This window comes from Chamaea fasciata, unplaced genomic scaffold (assembly GCF_029207755.1).
Source record: "Chamaea fasciata isolate MVZ Bird 193981 ecotype frontalis unplaced genomic scaffold, bChaFas1.0.hap1 SCAF_6, whole genome shotgun sequence".
In the NCBI taxonomy this organism is placed as follows: Eukaryota; Metazoa; Chordata; class Aves; order Passeriformes; family Sylviidae; genus Chamaea; species Chamaea fasciata.
The window spans coordinates 10,721,409-10,738,821 of NW_027094091.1; the positions used below are offsets into that span (position 1 = coordinate 10,721,409).

A 17,413-nucleotide genomic window follows, 5' to 3' on the forward strand; every position below is an offset into this window, starting at 1 on the left:
TTTTAATGGGCAGGATATGGCAACAGGTCCCCAAAGATCCCATTAGCCTGGGTCAGGATGGGAGTCACGGAAGCTCCTGTTGGCTTTCATCCTCCTAGAAACAGAGATTTGGATAAAACTGAAGCTGCAGTGCCAGCAGAGTCCCTGTGCTGAGCATACAGCTTATGGCTAACAGGAAATCTGCACTTGGAATGTTTGTGGGCCACATCGGAAATAGCTGTAGGGTATTAAACATGCAGAATTTCAGTTGCTACTCTGAAGTCTCAATCAGCACTTTCTACAGTTATTTTTTTCTGGAAACCGGTAGAACTTGCTGTAAGAAAATAATAGGCTTCAATGTTGTGAGGAAAAACCAATGATTTAGTCAAGTAAATTTGCTAGTAATAAGGCAAGGTTGTTGCCTCAACATACGGGCAGTGAGTTATTACTACTACTTCTTACCAAAAAACCCAAATTGTTTCAGAATAATATTTTTGCCAAAACCAAGGCAAAATCACAAATGAGGTAAAAAAATATTGTAGAAAGGGAGCAGACATCAACGTGAACACTGTGACATTGGCGTAGCTGCAAGGAAGATCACAACTGAAAATGAGGGATGAGGAGTTTATGGGCACTAATTACTTGTCTGAAAAGGGAAAGCCGGGAAGGAGCTGAAGAAGTTCCCAGAGAGACTGCAGCTTTAGTTTATGGCAGCTTATCCCACAGCCCGTGACTTTGGGAGATCTTTTTGAAGAAGCTGATTTAATGATCAGACCATACATTTTGTGAATCGTTCAGTCTCTGCACCCAGCAGGCTGGCATTGGCATGCTCCTGTGTCTCTGTGACTGGTCAGTGGTCTCTCAAGCATTTCCTGATGTTTCTCTGTGAAAGTTTGTGGAAAGCTGCTCTGAAAGAAGTTAGAGCAGGGAGAATGTTTCAGTTTGGTTCTGGATTTGGAGGGGCTTTGTTTAGGCTTTTTTTCTTCTTCAGGGGTAGGAAGGATGAAGCAGCAATTTCTACTAGATCTTATATATTCTTTCAAACAAATATGCAAAAATAAAAACTCCGGAATAAGCGTTTCCAAATCTTTCCGTTTAAATATTTGCTCTTTTTTCCATCCTCCTCTTGATTTTTTGTAACTCAAGTGAAAAATTGGAGTGTTTTCCCACTGATGATCATCTGAGGCTTTTTCCACTTGCCCATATGGACCTACACCAAACCAAATACCCTGTAGCACAACTGACCAGAAAATGGCAATTCAATGTTAAAAATAAACTTCCAGGGCTTTATGTTTTACTTTCATTTCACTTTGGACTGAAGATATACTGTTTCATCAACTTTTATGAAAACACAAATTGGATCAGAATGTCTAATTTTGATTCAGAGATGTATATTCCATTCTATGCACGTAGAGAGGAACTGATGCAGAATGAACTTTCCTCTCTTTCCAGTCTTTCCAATTCTCCTTCCTACATCCCACCTGTTTCCTAATTACCTTGCTAAAGCAAACAAGAGATTTTCTTCCACCTTCTGGCCTAAAAATATGTGAAAGTCCACATGAAATACTTTGATGAGATTTCAGCTTCTTTCTGGTGTTATTATCTGAAGAGCTTTACACACATTTACCCACATAAACAAATAAGTATGGATGGTAGAAGAGAGGGTTCTGTGATAATAGCAAGATAATAGCAAAATAGTTTACTAGGTGGGGGTACTGCTAGATTTGTCTGTATTGTTGAAAATGAAAGGCCTGAAGAAAAACAGTTTAATTGAAACAGAAGCTTTCCATTTCATCACCAAACTTGGAGCAGGATTAAGCAGCTGAGACTAAGTACAGAACAAAAGATTTTTGCACAATGTTTTTACCTCCATCAGAGTCTGTAGTTCAAGGGACAGCATTGTCTATTGAATGCTAGCTGTAGCAGTACAGTGGCTGTATTTGGGAATTATATGAAATGTATGAAATGCCACATAATGTATTCTTATAACCTCTGCCTTATTGGGTGTTCGTTTCTTGATGTGATGTACTAAAGCAAGATGAAGATGTTTCCCTGTTAAAGCATTACAAGAAAGAAATGAAGCAGTCAAATAATATTTTGAAGATATTGAAACACTATTTGAAATTCTAGCTATGCATTCCCAGTTTATTGTTTCATTGAAATTCACAAGGTGTCTGTATGGATATTTTATAAAGTTTCACATTGGCAAAGTATCTTTTATTTCATTAACTTTATGCATTGATATTACTAAGCACTGAAACAGTAACTTGTTAATGGCTGACTTTCAAAAGCTCTCACTTAAAATGAACTGTCTTGAGGTTTTCAGTTATTTCAACGTGCTTCGTGGCTAAGTGTTTTAACCTGACACTTTTACACTTCTATTAAAGATTATGACTCAGATGCTATGAGCAGCTCTTATGAATCCTACGACGAAGAGGAGGAGGATGGAAAGGGGAAGAAAATGAGACATCAGTGGCCTTCCGAGGAAGCCTCTATGGATCTGGTGAAGGATGCCAAAATCTGTGCCTTCCTTCTTAGAAAAAAACGATTTGGGCAATGGACCAAACTACTGTGTGTTATCAAAGAAAACAAACTACTGGTAATTCTTATTTTTAGCTAGCTATATTTTCTTTGTACCTTTTAAATGATGTATTTATTTTCACAGGATTCTGATTTTTGGAAAATGTTCTGCGAACAGTGGCCAAGTCTGCAGTAACCTTACCAAAGAGTTCAGTCATGATTTACCCAAGAAGCAGAAAAGCACTGAAATTATAAGTATATCATTTAGCCACTTAGAACTTTGATTTTTATTTCACTTAAGCTTGAACCCCAGCAGTTCTCTGATATTGGAAAGAATGTCTGGCCCATTATCTTCTAAAATATTTAATTTGGAAAAAAAATGTTTCTGAAACTGTAAATCCAATCTTTCATTCCCTGAGGACAAAAAAATCTCATAGGGAGCTCTGTGTGTGAACTGTTGGATCAGACTGCTGGAGAGAAAAGTCCCTTGTTGGACTGAGAATTCACTTGGCAGCATATGCTGTGGTAATGTACACACTTTAAACTAAACCTTTGCCATCTGTTCTGCAGTAATAACTATGCAGTATTCACATGATGCACAGCTGCATTATAAAAGGGGTAGAAACAAGTGAATGTATTTATTTCATAAGCAAATCTGTTACGCTTCTTTCTGACTGGAGGCACCCGTGAAAGATTCCATGAATTATCGCTCATAGATGTATTTTTTTTTTTCTGAAGAGAGACCTTAATTGAGGGAAACACTTATTGTGTGTCATTATGAGCAAACTAATGCTTATATTAATCGATAAGTCGGGGTCGTTTGTGCTCCTGCCTTCCGATATGGTGCTTCCAGCCATTGTACCTAATTACATAACTAACAATTACTGCAATATCCCAAATGTTAAGAGCTGATTAACAGGTCATAGAACACTTTCTGAAGAACCTCTCTGTTCTACAGTGGTACAATGCAGAATAGGTGTGTTCACTTTCCAAGTACATTTGTACTTATGGCAGTATAGACAATAGCAGGATATGAAATGGAGGTAAGGGATTTCTGAAAATACAGTTGGAATGAATTTGCTAGTTTGAAGTAGCTTTAATTTTTGTATCTTCCTCTATTTAAATGTGGAATAAAAGTTCATTCTGATTCAGCTTTTATTATATTCTTATAATGCCATTATCCTTAATGCACATTTTTATCACCATTTATCGGTATCATATCAGATTTCAGGACCATCTGATAACAACTTGAAGAAAGGAAAGAAAGAGACAGAGAAACAGATTTTTTCCTGAAGTCATACAGCATTTGTTCTACAATTACATTTATTCTTCCATATAAAAATATGCGTTTTTTTATATTTTCATTTCCTTTACCCACATGTGTGGTCCGAAAAAGCTTTTTTCCTTATAGGGATCATCTTTCAGTAATTCTATAATGGGGATTAAGAAAACAAAATCACAATAGGAGTCTAACAACCAAGTTACACAAGATTGGTTTATTGTTTGAAGGAGGACTTGGACAGTTAATTTATGAGATATGCAAGTAAAACAAATACATGTTCTTAGGGATTAGTAATTGCTTGTGTCATAAATGCAGCTGTCATCATAAAACAAAAATATTTTAATTAGAAATAGACATTAGAAATAACTTTTAGTGAGGAATTGCTTTTCACCTAAAGTCCGTTAAGGACTCATTTTTCACTTGAGAGTCTTTTAATGTATGCATACTTCAGTTTTAGCAATGTATAATTATAAATAAAATATTTAGATTAATATAAAAGGAATTATAAGCTGTTTATTGGTTCTTAAAGTGAATAATGTTGTATATCTTCAAGATTTCATAGCTTGAAAACTTAGTATTTTTTAAATGTTGCAAATTGAAAATCTGTGACCAAATTGGAGAAACTTTGGTATTAATGGTCTTTGGAGAGGGTAGGGTTGTCAGTGATCTGCCGAGGCTTGTTTAGAGTTGGCTGTATTTGCTCCGCCTAACTTGCCGTGTTTATAACATACTTTTATCAGCTACTGTCTTCCTGACAATTCCATCCTGGCAAGAATACTGCTGCAGACTTGCAGAAGTTCATGTGCTTTTCTCTATTCACATAAATGCTCAGCTGTTCTTTGTATGCAGATACTAGTTAGTCTTATTGATTGTCAGAGACCCCTTTATTATCAGATGTCTTTTTAGCCTTAGTGCTTATTTGTATGAGTGAAAGCCCAATTTACACAAGTATAAAAAAATAGCTGCACATTTGTACAGAGAGTTAAAACATTGTTCTGCAGTCTGGCTTTGGGAGCCTCAGCTGTACAGATGTGTTGGGAGGTGGGAATGGAGACTGAGTCTGTAGGACAAGTGGTGTAAAGAGGAACCCTCTGACTTCAGATCACCATTTCCAACAGAGAGCAGGTCATCAGTGACCCAGCATGAAATGGCTGTTCATTGACAGCATTTACTAATGAGGGAAAAAATGTAAGTACATCACTGTAGCCAGGAGCTTACAAATAAAAGTGACACAGAAATTTGTGCAGGGATTATTAGACTGTGTTAACTGAAAAAGTGTGATTTTACCCACTTTTCATGATTGTTTTTAACTTATCTCAAGAAAATGAGCAGATGAGTAAGGCACGTGCCAGCGTCTTTGCAATTGCAGTATGTAGGCACTGATGCAGATTGCCTTCATATGCTGGTCTGTCACTGGAGGGCAAGATAAACATCTGGGCTTTAAAGTTGTTAAGTTTCAAGTTTATTCTGCTGCTACATGTGAACAGATATCCTAAATCACCCTCTTCCTACCTGATCATGGTCAAGGTTCAGTCATAAGGATAACGCAGAGACGCTTAATGCTCTCCATATGTTGTACCTGTCCTGCAATAAAAGACATCCATTATTGTCAGTCTGGAAGTAATTTTGCAATACAGAGTGGATGAGTTCGCTCTGGCTGAACTCTGTGGTATGTGGTAAAGGGATGTGTAAAATATATTCAAAATTTCATGAATTAAAAATATAGCATTTCTACATAATAAGAGCTTTCCCCCAAGGTTCAGGAAGGTAATATCTAACTCTGGAACTTCTCTTATTTTCCTTATGTAGTGTTACAAAAGCTCCAAGGACCAGCAGCCCCAGATGGAGCTGCTCCTGAATGACTGCAGTATCACCTATATTCCCAAGGACAGCAAAAAGAAGAAGCATGAGCTGAAAATCTCTCACCAAGGAGCGGATGCCCTGGTTCTGGCAGTGCAGAGCAAAGAGCAGGCAGAGCAGTGGCTGAAGGTAAGGGGGAGTTTGACCAGGAGTTTTTCTACCCACAAAATGCTCACATTGCTCAGTTGGTGTTACAAACTGAGACACAGACAGCAACTTCCACACAAATCCAGACCACTTAAATCCCATCTAATTTGGGACTGCAGAAATACAGACTTTAAGTTCAGGCCTTGAAGCAATTCCTCAGAGTTAACCCAGTGCTGCTGCTGCGATGGTTTTCACTACTAATAGCACAATAATCTGGCACAGAGAAGAGAGGTGGCAAATTCCCTTCCATCTTCTTCTCCAGTTCATTTTCCAGAAAGATTTGGTGGATAGGGCACACTGGTGGTAAGTGGAAGGTTCCAATTCCCTCAGGTGGAGGCAGCTGGCACCCATATTATTTTTGGCATGGTGTCACATTTTTAAATAGAAGATTCTCTGAGGAGACACCTGTTTGAATTGCTCTGAATGGAGAAAAATCCTTCAGCTTCCTGAGGGCCATTCAGGTTTCCTAATTCTGGTTTAGCAACGTATCATCTGTTATGGTTTGCCCTGGGAATGCAGACTTCTGAGAAAACAGGATTTTGTCATCTTCCATTCCTCTCTGTTCAATGTCTGCAAAAATGGAAAATCCCAGGGCAAGGGCTGCAGTTACAGATCCTAACCAGATTACTAGTATTTATGTTGGACTTTGCCAGTCTCAAAGGTGGAGGTCAGTGAAGTAGTGTGGGAAATTATCACTGCAGTTGCAGTAGCAACTGTTTCAAGGCCTTGAAATCCAGTCTTTTAAATACATGTGTAAGTCTGAATGTATCAGACTCATCAGGCGTTCTCCATGCTGTGCTCTGATCTAACCTTATATGGTACTTATTTTTCTAAGAATAAATTGTATTTTTCCAAATACAATTGAATTAAACACATAGGAATTTCCTGATGGCAGATAGTTTTTCTGCAGAAGAGGGAGACATAAAATGCAGCTTAAGTGGTATAAATTCTGCTGTGGGCTAATGTACTAAATGGAAAATTAATCTGTAATTTCCTATTTTGCAATATTTGAATTTACCTTTTGGGGGTTTGCAGTTTATGTGTGTTTGGTTTTGACTGTGACTTTGTATCCTAGCTTAGGAAATGCACTCCCTATTGTCATTTTAATAGCAACGAATCCCAGCTATGTATTTATTAGGCTTCTTCTAACATTGATATCTTGTTCTAAGTTTTAAAGTCATGCAAGTGTCCCACTAGTTCAGCAAGCATTTTAAAACCACTGATTGGAATGAAAAGAAGTTCATAAGTCATATTCCCTTCCAAGGGAATTCCGCTGTAATTAGATCATAGTAACTGCACCCTAATTTCCTGTGTTGTTCTAAATTCGTGTTTAGGAATACTGAATTCATTGGCATCTATCAGACGTTCTTTCATAAAAATTGTTTTATTTTTTTAAATTGTATATAAAGCATCCCCACACAGGCAGACAGAGCAGTACTAGATTTTTCCATATCCCAGATGCATTCCTGCTGCTTCAAAATGAGAAAAAAAGGAGGGATTTTGTGCAGTTGCATGTTCACACAGTTGTGTATTCTGTGTGTCTGCAAAGCATTTGGAGACAGTCTGACAGCACTTTATTTAGCTCCTTCATGCTGCAGAGCTCTCTATTAATGAAATCTTTCAAGTACATGGCAGTGTTACTGCACTCAACTTCCAAGTCCTCAGTGCTGCTTCAGCCCTTTGTACTGCCTTTGCAGTACAAGTTTTCTGTCCCACAGCTAACCAGAAATTATCTGTGCAGCTCTTGCAACAGCTCCAGTGTTTTTCAAAAGAAGTATGGCCTTTGGAGAAATAAAAGAAGCATTGCTTATTTTTTAAAATACACCAAAATTTACAGATTTTGTTTTTATTTTGTAAGCAATTATGTTTTGATCATTCAAGCCTTACTCAAAATTAGCTTCTGAAAATCATGTGTGGCTTTGTGTAGGACATTCTTACACAATGAAAGAGGTCACTGCGTCATCTTGAGAGATTTGAGCTTTCCCACCCTGTCAGTCAGCGGGCCAAGGTCCTTCTCAGTGCTGTGTCCCTTACATGTGATTTCTTTAGTTAAAAAAATGGGTGGATCCAGCGATTGCCAATGGAAAAGGACTCTGCAACCACATTTTTAGAGCATAAGATGCCTTCTTGGTCAAAGATACTGCACCAGTATGTGCCATTTGAGGCAGGTTATCATTCAGGAGCAATGGGTTCTCATGAATTCAAATGTTAAGTGACACATTGAAGCTTTACACTTAATCCTAAAAATCTCAAAATGTCTTTGGAGGCCACATTGTCCTTCAAAAGCTAAACTAATTTTTTTTTTTCCAATTCATGTATGTAATCAGTACAGAATATGTTTATTAAGTAAATAGTTTTAAAATATCTATTGGAAGACAAATTCTAAATTGATGCAGAATACTTTTTTGTAAAGATGACACCAAAAAAGCCCCAGCTGATAAACATAGTACAGATTGAAGTCTAGACTGGAAACCACAAAGGGAGTTTCAGATTTACCAGCTAACGAATGCTTGATGAAAACAGATAGCTGATGTCACTGAAGAGCCTGTCAAGATTTCAGAGGAAGGAGCAAAGCTAGTATAAATTCAGGCTAGAGCTGAGATCATCTCAGAATTATGGTGGGCAACAAAAAGTGGTGGAATTTTCCAGACTTGAGTCCTAAAATGTTCCCACAAAAATGTACATGAAAAAATGTGTGCAGTTACACACTCTGACCCAAAAATGATCTTTTTCCATGCACGCTTGAGTATACATGCATCTGTGTGTCCTTTTGTGGTCAAGTAAAGTCTGAAATTTTCCTGTTTTCCTCAGCACATCCAATAGACTGGTAAAACTACATTTATGTGTCAGCATGCCTGGGAAATGCTGCATTAAAAAAAAAGGACTAGTAAGACCACGACCTTACAAGATGATGCTTGTTCACTGGCTTCATTTGTACAGATGAATGTGCTCTGTGTCCAGAACCCTAGGCCACAAAAAACTGCAGACTAGGCCACAGAAAACTGCACTCCATATTAAAAACACATGGATGCCTCATAAATTAAGTTGAGGTAACTTGTTGTAGAAGACTGGTAGAAGAAGTAAATGGTCATGGTGGCTGGTCCCAAGGCCTTCTCTTCCTCCTAAGATTCCTCCTGCAAAAGTGTATTTCTGGTTTGTCATGCATGAGATGTAATCTATCATTCTGGAGTACTGGCCTTGATTTTCATTTTTTCCGAACATTAGGCACCCTTTGTTAACTTCTCCTCATTTTATGGTGCTCTGCCAACTGTGCAGCAATCTCTTCAGCTGAGGGTCTGTAATTGAGCAGTGAATCTTCCAGCCATAAGGAGACATTTCTTCATCTATCATTTTGACTATGCTCAGTCAGTTCTGAACTTGTCATAATAAGGGGGATGTTTTGCCCTGAAGAGAGAATAAAATAATGGTTAGGACTGTATCCAGTCATCCAAAGGCCCTGCAACATTCCTTGTAGGGCTGTTTAGCTGGTTCACCTTCCCAGTTTTTCTCTCTGATTAACTGCCTGTTGTGTCTCATGAAAGTCTTTGAAAACATCTCTTTTTTTCACTGCCCTGAGTTTAGTGAAGGGAGTCAAGTAACTTCTTGCCTCCAGTCTCTGTGTGGACAGTTTTACTGAAGAGTAAACTACTGACAGAGCTGTTCTTTAGCCAGTTTATATCAGCATAAAATTGAGCTTGTAACTGTAAACACTGTGTGCCTGCTTATTCTTTCTATGGGAATTTCCAGCTAGAGATCTTAAACACTTTAAGCATTGCTTTCTTGGCTTATGTAATGCTCCCCCAAAGAGGTTATTATCTCCATTTTGTAGCTGAGTCAAGTGCTGAATGGTTAAGGCTTAAAACTGACTTAAAAAAGTGGTTTTGGGGATGCATACTTAGTACCAGTGATTTCCATGCAGTATTTGTTAATTTGTAAGAAACTTAAAGAATGTACTATGACCCAAGACGGTCAGGCCAGGTTCTTTCTCCACTGCCCATCATCACCATCGGTGAAGGCTGTGCAAACTAAATCAAACCTTCCAGGAATTACACCCCTGTTGTCTCAAACAGATGGTTTAAAATACCTTGGTTCAAGTCACAGCAAGGTCAGTGAGTTTGCATTAGAGCTATTTTGGGGCCTCACCTGCAGAGGTGACAGACCAAGCTGCACATGGCAGTTTTGACCAGTCTGCAGGACTCTGCCAGTGGGCAGAGCCAGAGGATCTCAACTCGGCTGTGAGCCAAATTCTGTGTGTGTGTATGACCAGCACCATGGAAAACAATACATTATTTAAAAGAACCAGATGTATATGTAAATTTAAAAAACCCAACCAAACCTCCCATGAATACAGAACCACAAACATCCTATTTACTTGTTTTCTCAGTGATAATTTTTCTTTGGGTTTCCTGGCTAAAATTACAAATGCAATCTGTTGCAGTCAGAGCAGAACCCAGGAGGGCTGGGGCTTTCGCCACTAGATACTATTCCTCCTCTCTCCTCACAGCTTTGTATGGAAAATTATTTAAATCACACCTAGCTCAGGCTCACAGCCTAAAGTGAGATGTCCATTCTCTGCACCACCCAGGCTGGAGATGCAGCTCCCCTGGCACCGGGCACCTCTGGCCTTGGAGCAGCAGTGCCTCGTGTCACCCTCCCCAGCCTCTGGGAAATGCCTCCTCGCTGGACTCTGCCTGATCCAGTGGCCATGTCTGGCAGTGGACTTCATGGCAGTAACGCAGGAAAAATGGTACAGGGCTTGTCTTGGTTGAGTAAGTCAGAAAAGTATTTCTAAGGGGATGCACAGCCACTAAGGACAGGCTTACTGACTGCTAGTCTGCCAGGATCTCATCCTCACTTTGCTCAGACAAATGGCAGAAAGATTAATCTTTCCAGGCTGAGGGATACCTGAGAATAATGCTTTCCAGTACTGAAGGTAAAGGGTGTTTCTTTTGAGACTTGAAGCATAGGCGATGATGGGAATAATTTCTGTCTTTCCTGCCTAAGATTTTCCTTTAGGTAAACTCCTTGGGGCATTTCTTCTCTGCAAAACACCAAGAAGAATTTTGCTGCTCTCCTAAGGAGGAGGGTATTGAAACTAACATATGTCGTATGAAACAGTCCACAAGAGAGAGAAAATGAGGATTTAGTCATGCCAAAATGACAGAGAGTCCCAGAAAGTCAGCGCTCTTCCAGCAGTGAAAAAGGAGTGTTTCAGGAATGGGAAATACTGACTTACATGTGGAGCCAAACCCTTTTCCATCTGCTGTGTTGTACTTAAGCAGATTTCAGCTTTGCCTATTTCCAAAGTGGCAGAGCCAAGGGATCCAGCTCATCCCATTTCTAGCAATTCCAGTATTTGTGAAACGTGTGGTCAGAGGGGGAAAAGTGGGTGGGTGGCTGGCTGGATTTCTGGCCTGATTACATAAAGTAAAGCAAACGTGCAGTCAGGCTCTGAGCTTTCTGTCTTGATCTTATTAAAAGTGCGAGCTTCTCACGTGAGTTCCATGAGAACACAAGATGATACAAAATGCTGTAATCACATCCCTGTGGTAGGGAGCCTGTAGCTTGAGCTCATCCATGGTATCCACCGGGAGAGAGGTCTCCAAGCTCCTCAAGCACAGGACAACTTTTAGTCTTATTCCTTTTCAGGTCCCAAAGAGATCAGCCATAACGAGCTATCTACAAATATACTTTTACTTAGAATTTGTTTGGTTTCTGTGTTGCAGGGACTGGCTGGTGAGCAGCTGGCTTTTCTGGTTTTACTACAGAGCCAGTGGATTTTATCTGGAGCTTGCAACTTTAAAGTGGCCAGAAGAATCTAATTTACTTTCTCTGACTTCGCATGTAGAAAGAATAAATGCTGGGCAAGTAGTTTGCCTCCAGGCCTGGTGTGTCTTTTAAAATGAGATACAAGAATTATAGAAGTTTGTAGGTGAATGTAGACATGAAATTTTTTATAGTAAATGTTACTGCTTCTGTAGTAAGATAGTTTTAAAGAGAGAAATATTCCAGACACATCATGTGGCAGAAATTCCACTGACTTCACCCATGGCTCGGGGCAGGGAATCTTTCCAGGTTCCTACCTGCAAATATTTTCCCTCTGTGCCTTATGTCACTGCATTCAATGCTGTACTCTGATCTATGTCCTGATCCACCTGGGGATTCAAGGTCTAAAGCCCAAGTCTGATTAGGAGCAGCTGAGGGAGCTGCTTTAACTGTTTAACCTGGAGAAAAGGAGGTTCAGGGGGGACAGTGGTGTTCTCTACAGCTCCCTGAAAGGTGGCTGCAGCCAGGTAGGGGTTGGTCTTTTCTCCCAGGTAACATGCAACAGGAAAAGAGAAAACGATCTCAAGTTTCACCAGGGGAGGTTTAGATTGGATAACAGGAAAAATTTCTTCACTGAAAGGAACAGGCTGCCAAGGAAAATGGTGGAGTCAGTCCCTGGAGATATTTAAAATATCTGTGTAGATGTGGCACTTAGGGACATGGCTTAGTGGTGGATTTGGCAGTGCTGGGTTAACAGTTGGACTCGATTTTAGGGGTCTTTTCCAACTAAACAGTTCTGTAATCCTATAAATAAGGAATAATAATACAGTTCAGGTTGCAGAAGCTTTTTCCAGGTCTGCATTTGGAGGTGGCTGTTCTGAAGTCTGCTAATTGTAGCATTTTAATGGTAATTGTGGTACTTAAGATTCTTGCAATGGATTAACAAAAAATTATTTTAAATGTATTTAGTTTTGAGGTTATCCAAAGAAATACAGCATTTTCAGTTTTCTGATTACATTTGCTCATATATTTTAAATATTCGAATAGATAGTCTGTTTGTGATTTCAGTGTGATTTTCCTGGCAGATCACACTGTGTGTGTGTACATGTAATGTTCAAAGGCATTTGTGGTGAGAAAAGGAGAATTATTTCCTCTCTCTAATGTGTGAGAAAACTTAAGCTATTAATGGAATATTTGCCATTACCAAGTATTCTCAGTGCAGCCTTCCACATGATGGCATTTTATTAAAAATAGCACTTTGGGGGATTCTTTTTTTTTTTCTGGTTTTGGAGCTATTGAAGTACATTTATTCATATTTTTATACATTTCATTGCAATGGATGAAAGTTTGCTGAACTCCATTCTTCACTCTCACTCTCAATTACTTTTTAATGAAAATAGCGATCTTTTGTTTTCATATGGCTCCAGAAGATGGAACATAGAAAAAACTGACAAGAACTTTTGAGTCTTGTGATTGAAATTATGCAAGTTGGCAATACTGGTGGAATGTTTTATCCTTAAAATTTTGAGCTAAAGCTATATGCATGTGAAAACCAGATTTTTAATGGCAGCTGTCTGCAAACGTAATTAGAGAGAGTGCATACAGGCAACCATTATATGTGAAAGACATTTCATCCTGGTGAGGTGGAGAAGAATGAGTTTTGTGCTGTGCACTGAACACAATTATATTGCACGTAGAAGGTGATGAGCAAGTCTTTGCCAGTGAACCTTTTGAACCCAAATGAAGTGTTGGACCCTTGAATACGCATTTACTTTAGATCCTGCCACCAACGCCCTTTTGACAATGTGTCATTTTTGAAATCAAAATTTAATTAGAACCCAATTAAACACTTCAGCTTCTCCTTAAATATGTGGAGTGTGATAAGAACCGGATTTACTTGAGTGCATGACTTAGCACATACTATTGAGTTAGTGCTGCCAAATCATTTCCCTCTGTTCTGTCTGTAACTCCCATTACAATCTGCCTTTGCCAAAATTAACTAACTGTGTGGTGTGAGCAGATGCTGAAAACATAAGCCATGGAATCAGGGTCATGCAGGAGACAGAAATGAATATTCCCAGAAACTGTACAGTCACATTTCTCTAGGGAGAAAACAGCAGTGTATTTACACCATGCTGAGGACCAGTGGCTGCGAAAAAAAAACCAACAAACAACCACAAAACAGACACATAAAAAAATCTTACAATTTTGGTGAATTCAGGGCTTTGTTCAGCTCTGAAGTGCGAATGATCTCCCACAGGTAAATCTACATTTTGTCTTACAAAGGACACCGAGTGCCATGAAATTCTGGTCGTGTTTCTGGAAAAAAATATAGGGTGGGTCAGACAGTCAGGAAAGGATGCTGAGGTGTTTTGAAATTCTATCTCAGAAATAAAAGTGTAGGTTCATCTCCCAGCTTTACTTAGATTTTTTAATGTGTCGTTGAGTGAGTGATTTCATCATTCTTTTGTTCCTGGCTTCTCCCTCTGTAAAATGGTGCCGGTTCTCTTCCTTTCTTTATGGTGTATAATGCCTGTAATTTATGATGTGCTCCCGAGTCACATAACGGTCTTTGTAAGCCCATAAACATTTGATTTGTATTAGCTTCACCCGTAAAGGGAGCTTAAGTGCTGGGAAAGGACTGTTTGGTGCCATCCTTTGCATTTTCATAGTTTCCACATCAACATTATTCCTTTTGAAATTCAGCATGAATTTGGGTCAAGAGCCTGTTCTCATCAGCACAAGCAATTTCGGGCTGATAATGGTCTAGTGGTAACCTCACAGGAGATAAAACCTTAGCTATGGCCATGGGGAATCATCAAACATCTTTGCTCATTGTGTATTTTTACATTTATGTAATTTCAGTTTTTAAGTCCTTCAAATTCCATCAAAATATCAGCAAATTCCCAGTTCAAGATTTTTCTTTAACATTTTAGGAACAGAAAGTGCATTTGCTACAAATATATTTACAGTTACTTTGACCTTTAACTTCTAAGTTAACCTGCAGTTATGATACAAAAATGCCACAAAAATACCACTGTGCAGTATTAACTCTTGAGTTGATCAGCACTTCATTAGTTCTCTGATAGCAAAAAAGGAGCTTCTGTGTAGTGTATTATACAGAACTCTTGCCCAATGGCTTGAGGTACCTTGGATCCCATTTTGTCATCGCTGTCTTGAAATTAGGTTGGTGGTGTCAGCTCATATGGCAAATTTAGCTCATGGAAATCAGCAGTGTTATTGGTTTCTTCACTTAGGAGAGCCTTGGATCTTAGTTTGTTAAGAAACTGAAACCTTCCACCTCTAGACTTTGTCTCTTTCAGGTCATCTATGAAATGACTTAGGGAGGGAGCACGGAGAAGTTGTTTTAGCATCAGCCTGCCTGACACCCGCCAAACTAGTAAACGTTTGTGTGATTCTCCTTCCCATCTCTTTTCACATCCATATATAATTTATATAATTTATATAATTTCTAATCTCTCTGATTTGCATTTTATGAATAATTAATAAGTTTTGCTTTGTCTCCTAAGGTTATAAAAGATGTGTGCAGCAACTGTACAGGAGCTGTAGACTCTGATGGGCCATTGTCTAGTTCTCCAGTACACAAAATAGAGCTGGAAAAGGTAAAGTTATCAAAATGGTGAATGCAAAATTCCTTATGATTACTCAGAGAGACACTGGTAGGCACTGGATCTAAATCCTTGCTGCCTTGTGTTGCTGTTTCAGGCACACAGTCCCTGTGTTGTGTTGGTTTGTCTGGATATGTGCACACATCCTGCAGAGTTGAGGTTTCTTCCATGTCAGTTTGTCTGGCCGTGAACAACCAGCAGGCTGGCTTGGGTCCAGCTTCTCTTCAGTCACAGAAAGGGTGCAGATTAATGGGTCTGATACATGTACTGAGATGCAGAGATGGTCTCCAACAAATGCAAAGAGCAAGCAGGGGTGTCACTCTTGAGGAAGAATAGATGAAGATCATACCAGGGCTTTAAGGGAAAGTCTCTTTATTTTGGGGAATTTAGTCCTTGAAAAGCTCCCTGGGCATGCTGAGGTCACTGTTTTGGCAGTGCTTCCAAGCATTTGTGTCCCAACAGAGAAACTTGGCTACTCACACATGGTACTTGGCCACTCCACTGCATTGACTCAGCAGGATGTGAGAGCATGAGTTAGGGAAGTGAGCAGCTTTGCAGGGGATGATTGGTGCATTACCAGCACAAATTTAAGGCCGTGCTCTATTAAGGCACCCATGTGACAAAATCATCTCTGCAGCCCCTGTTTAAAAATCCCACTAACAGAGTTGTCATCACCTAATTCCTAATGGCAAGTGCCACCCCTCTGGTGCAAGTGCACCACTGCCTGTGGTTTTGTGTTGCTTTGGTCCTGGAAACTGTTGAGGACAGCCCAGACTTCCTGGTTTCACAGGCATAAGCTGTTGTGTCTGCATACACCTGCACAGTATTGAAAAAGTAACTTAAAGTCTTGAAAAATAGGGTTTTTTTCTAAAATGCATGCCATGAAAAGGTATAATCTATCTTGTCTTTCATTTATTTTTTGTGATAATCTGCACATCTTCTTCATGGCTTCACCACTTCTGAGTAATGTGGTCATCAAAACTGTGCTGTCTTAAGCTCTATCTACTTCAACCCAGACCTCATGCATAACCATTACAGAATAACCAGTGCTAAAAATTTATTTCAAAAGCCTTCCTTGCACATACTGAAATTACTGAAGCACCTTGTAGGGATACACTATTTTCTGATAAGTTGTAATTGTAAGTGCATGTATGAAACGTTCTTTAAAGATACAGCTTTTACCCTACTCATATCTGATCCATGTAATTCTTTATTGCAACATTTAGAGTCTAGAAATACATTAAAATGTATGATGAATTATGAATATTTCACTGTTTTTAATACACTTTCACATACATACTATTTTACTGTTTCTGTGATTTTCTAAAGCCTCTAAAACTGAAGTTTTTACTTTTTCCTAATTCTTTTCCAAGTGGATGAGAGCTTGAAAGTGTGTTTTATTTTGTAGTAAGTATATTTTTAAAGGGACTCATGACAGTTGATTTTTTGAAGGTGCAAACATTGTGTATCAGCTAGTCTCTTTGTCCTTACAGAAGCTGTCTTTTGAGAGGCCAAGCTCAGATGGGGAAGGTGCTGTGGAAAATGGCATCACTACCGTGTGCAATGGTAAAGAACAAGGTATGTCTGGTGGAAGCAATGTGTGCTTGGAGAAAGAGGAATACCTCACTTTCATCTTTCCAAAAAAGTAAAGCTTTTGAATGGTTTTATTAGGATTCAACTTAACTTGAAAGCTGAACTATGCCAAGAAGGATTTCTTAAATTTTAGCAATAACAGAAGGCGTTTGATGTTATTGTGCAGGTAAAATCAATATAATTAGGGTAAGGAAACAGAATATAGAAATTTTGATTTGGCCTTTTCTCTGTTCAAAAGTACAGTTTTTCAGAGCTTGGGCGACCACTATAGGCAAGTAACAGGATTTTTACTAACTGTATAGTGGCAATATAAATAGTGGTGTTAGGCTTCTAAGCAAAAAAAACTATCATTATATACTAGAAGGAAAGAATCATGCCAATTTTTTATATATGTATTTTATATATGTGTGTGTGTGCACAGATACCTTCATATATAAAGCATCATATTACATATGATTATTTATATTAAAAAATAGATAGTCATGCATTATCAGTGAGTTTTTTTAGTACATATGTATATAATTTTGTATATGCTACTTTGGGGCCATGTATGTTCTGTAGTCCTTATAATCTAACAAAGGTAAATCCCAAATCCAGAGAGAGTTCTGGCCAAGTTATATCTAATACACTCAACCCT

The 17,413-nt window shown here is 38.8% G+C and overlaps 1 protein-coding gene across 1 annotated transcript in view; it reads left to right on the forward strand.

The window, feature by feature from the left end:
• AFAP1 (actin filament associated protein 1) overlaps positions 1–17,413 on the forward strand; it is a 113,642-nt gene that overhangs the window by 69,944 nt on the left and 26,285 nt on the right. The window contains exons 5-8 of the mRNA XM_066185409.1: positions 2,367–2,578; positions 5,591–5,770; positions 15,085–15,177; positions 16,677–16,761. Of these exons, the coding sequence (XP_066041506.1) occupies positions 2,367–2,578; positions 5,591–5,770; positions 15,085–15,177; positions 16,677–16,761 (570 nt within the window). The remainder of the gene's footprint in view (positions 1–2,366; positions 2,579–5,590; positions 5,771–15,084; positions 15,178–16,676; positions 16,762–17,413) is intronic.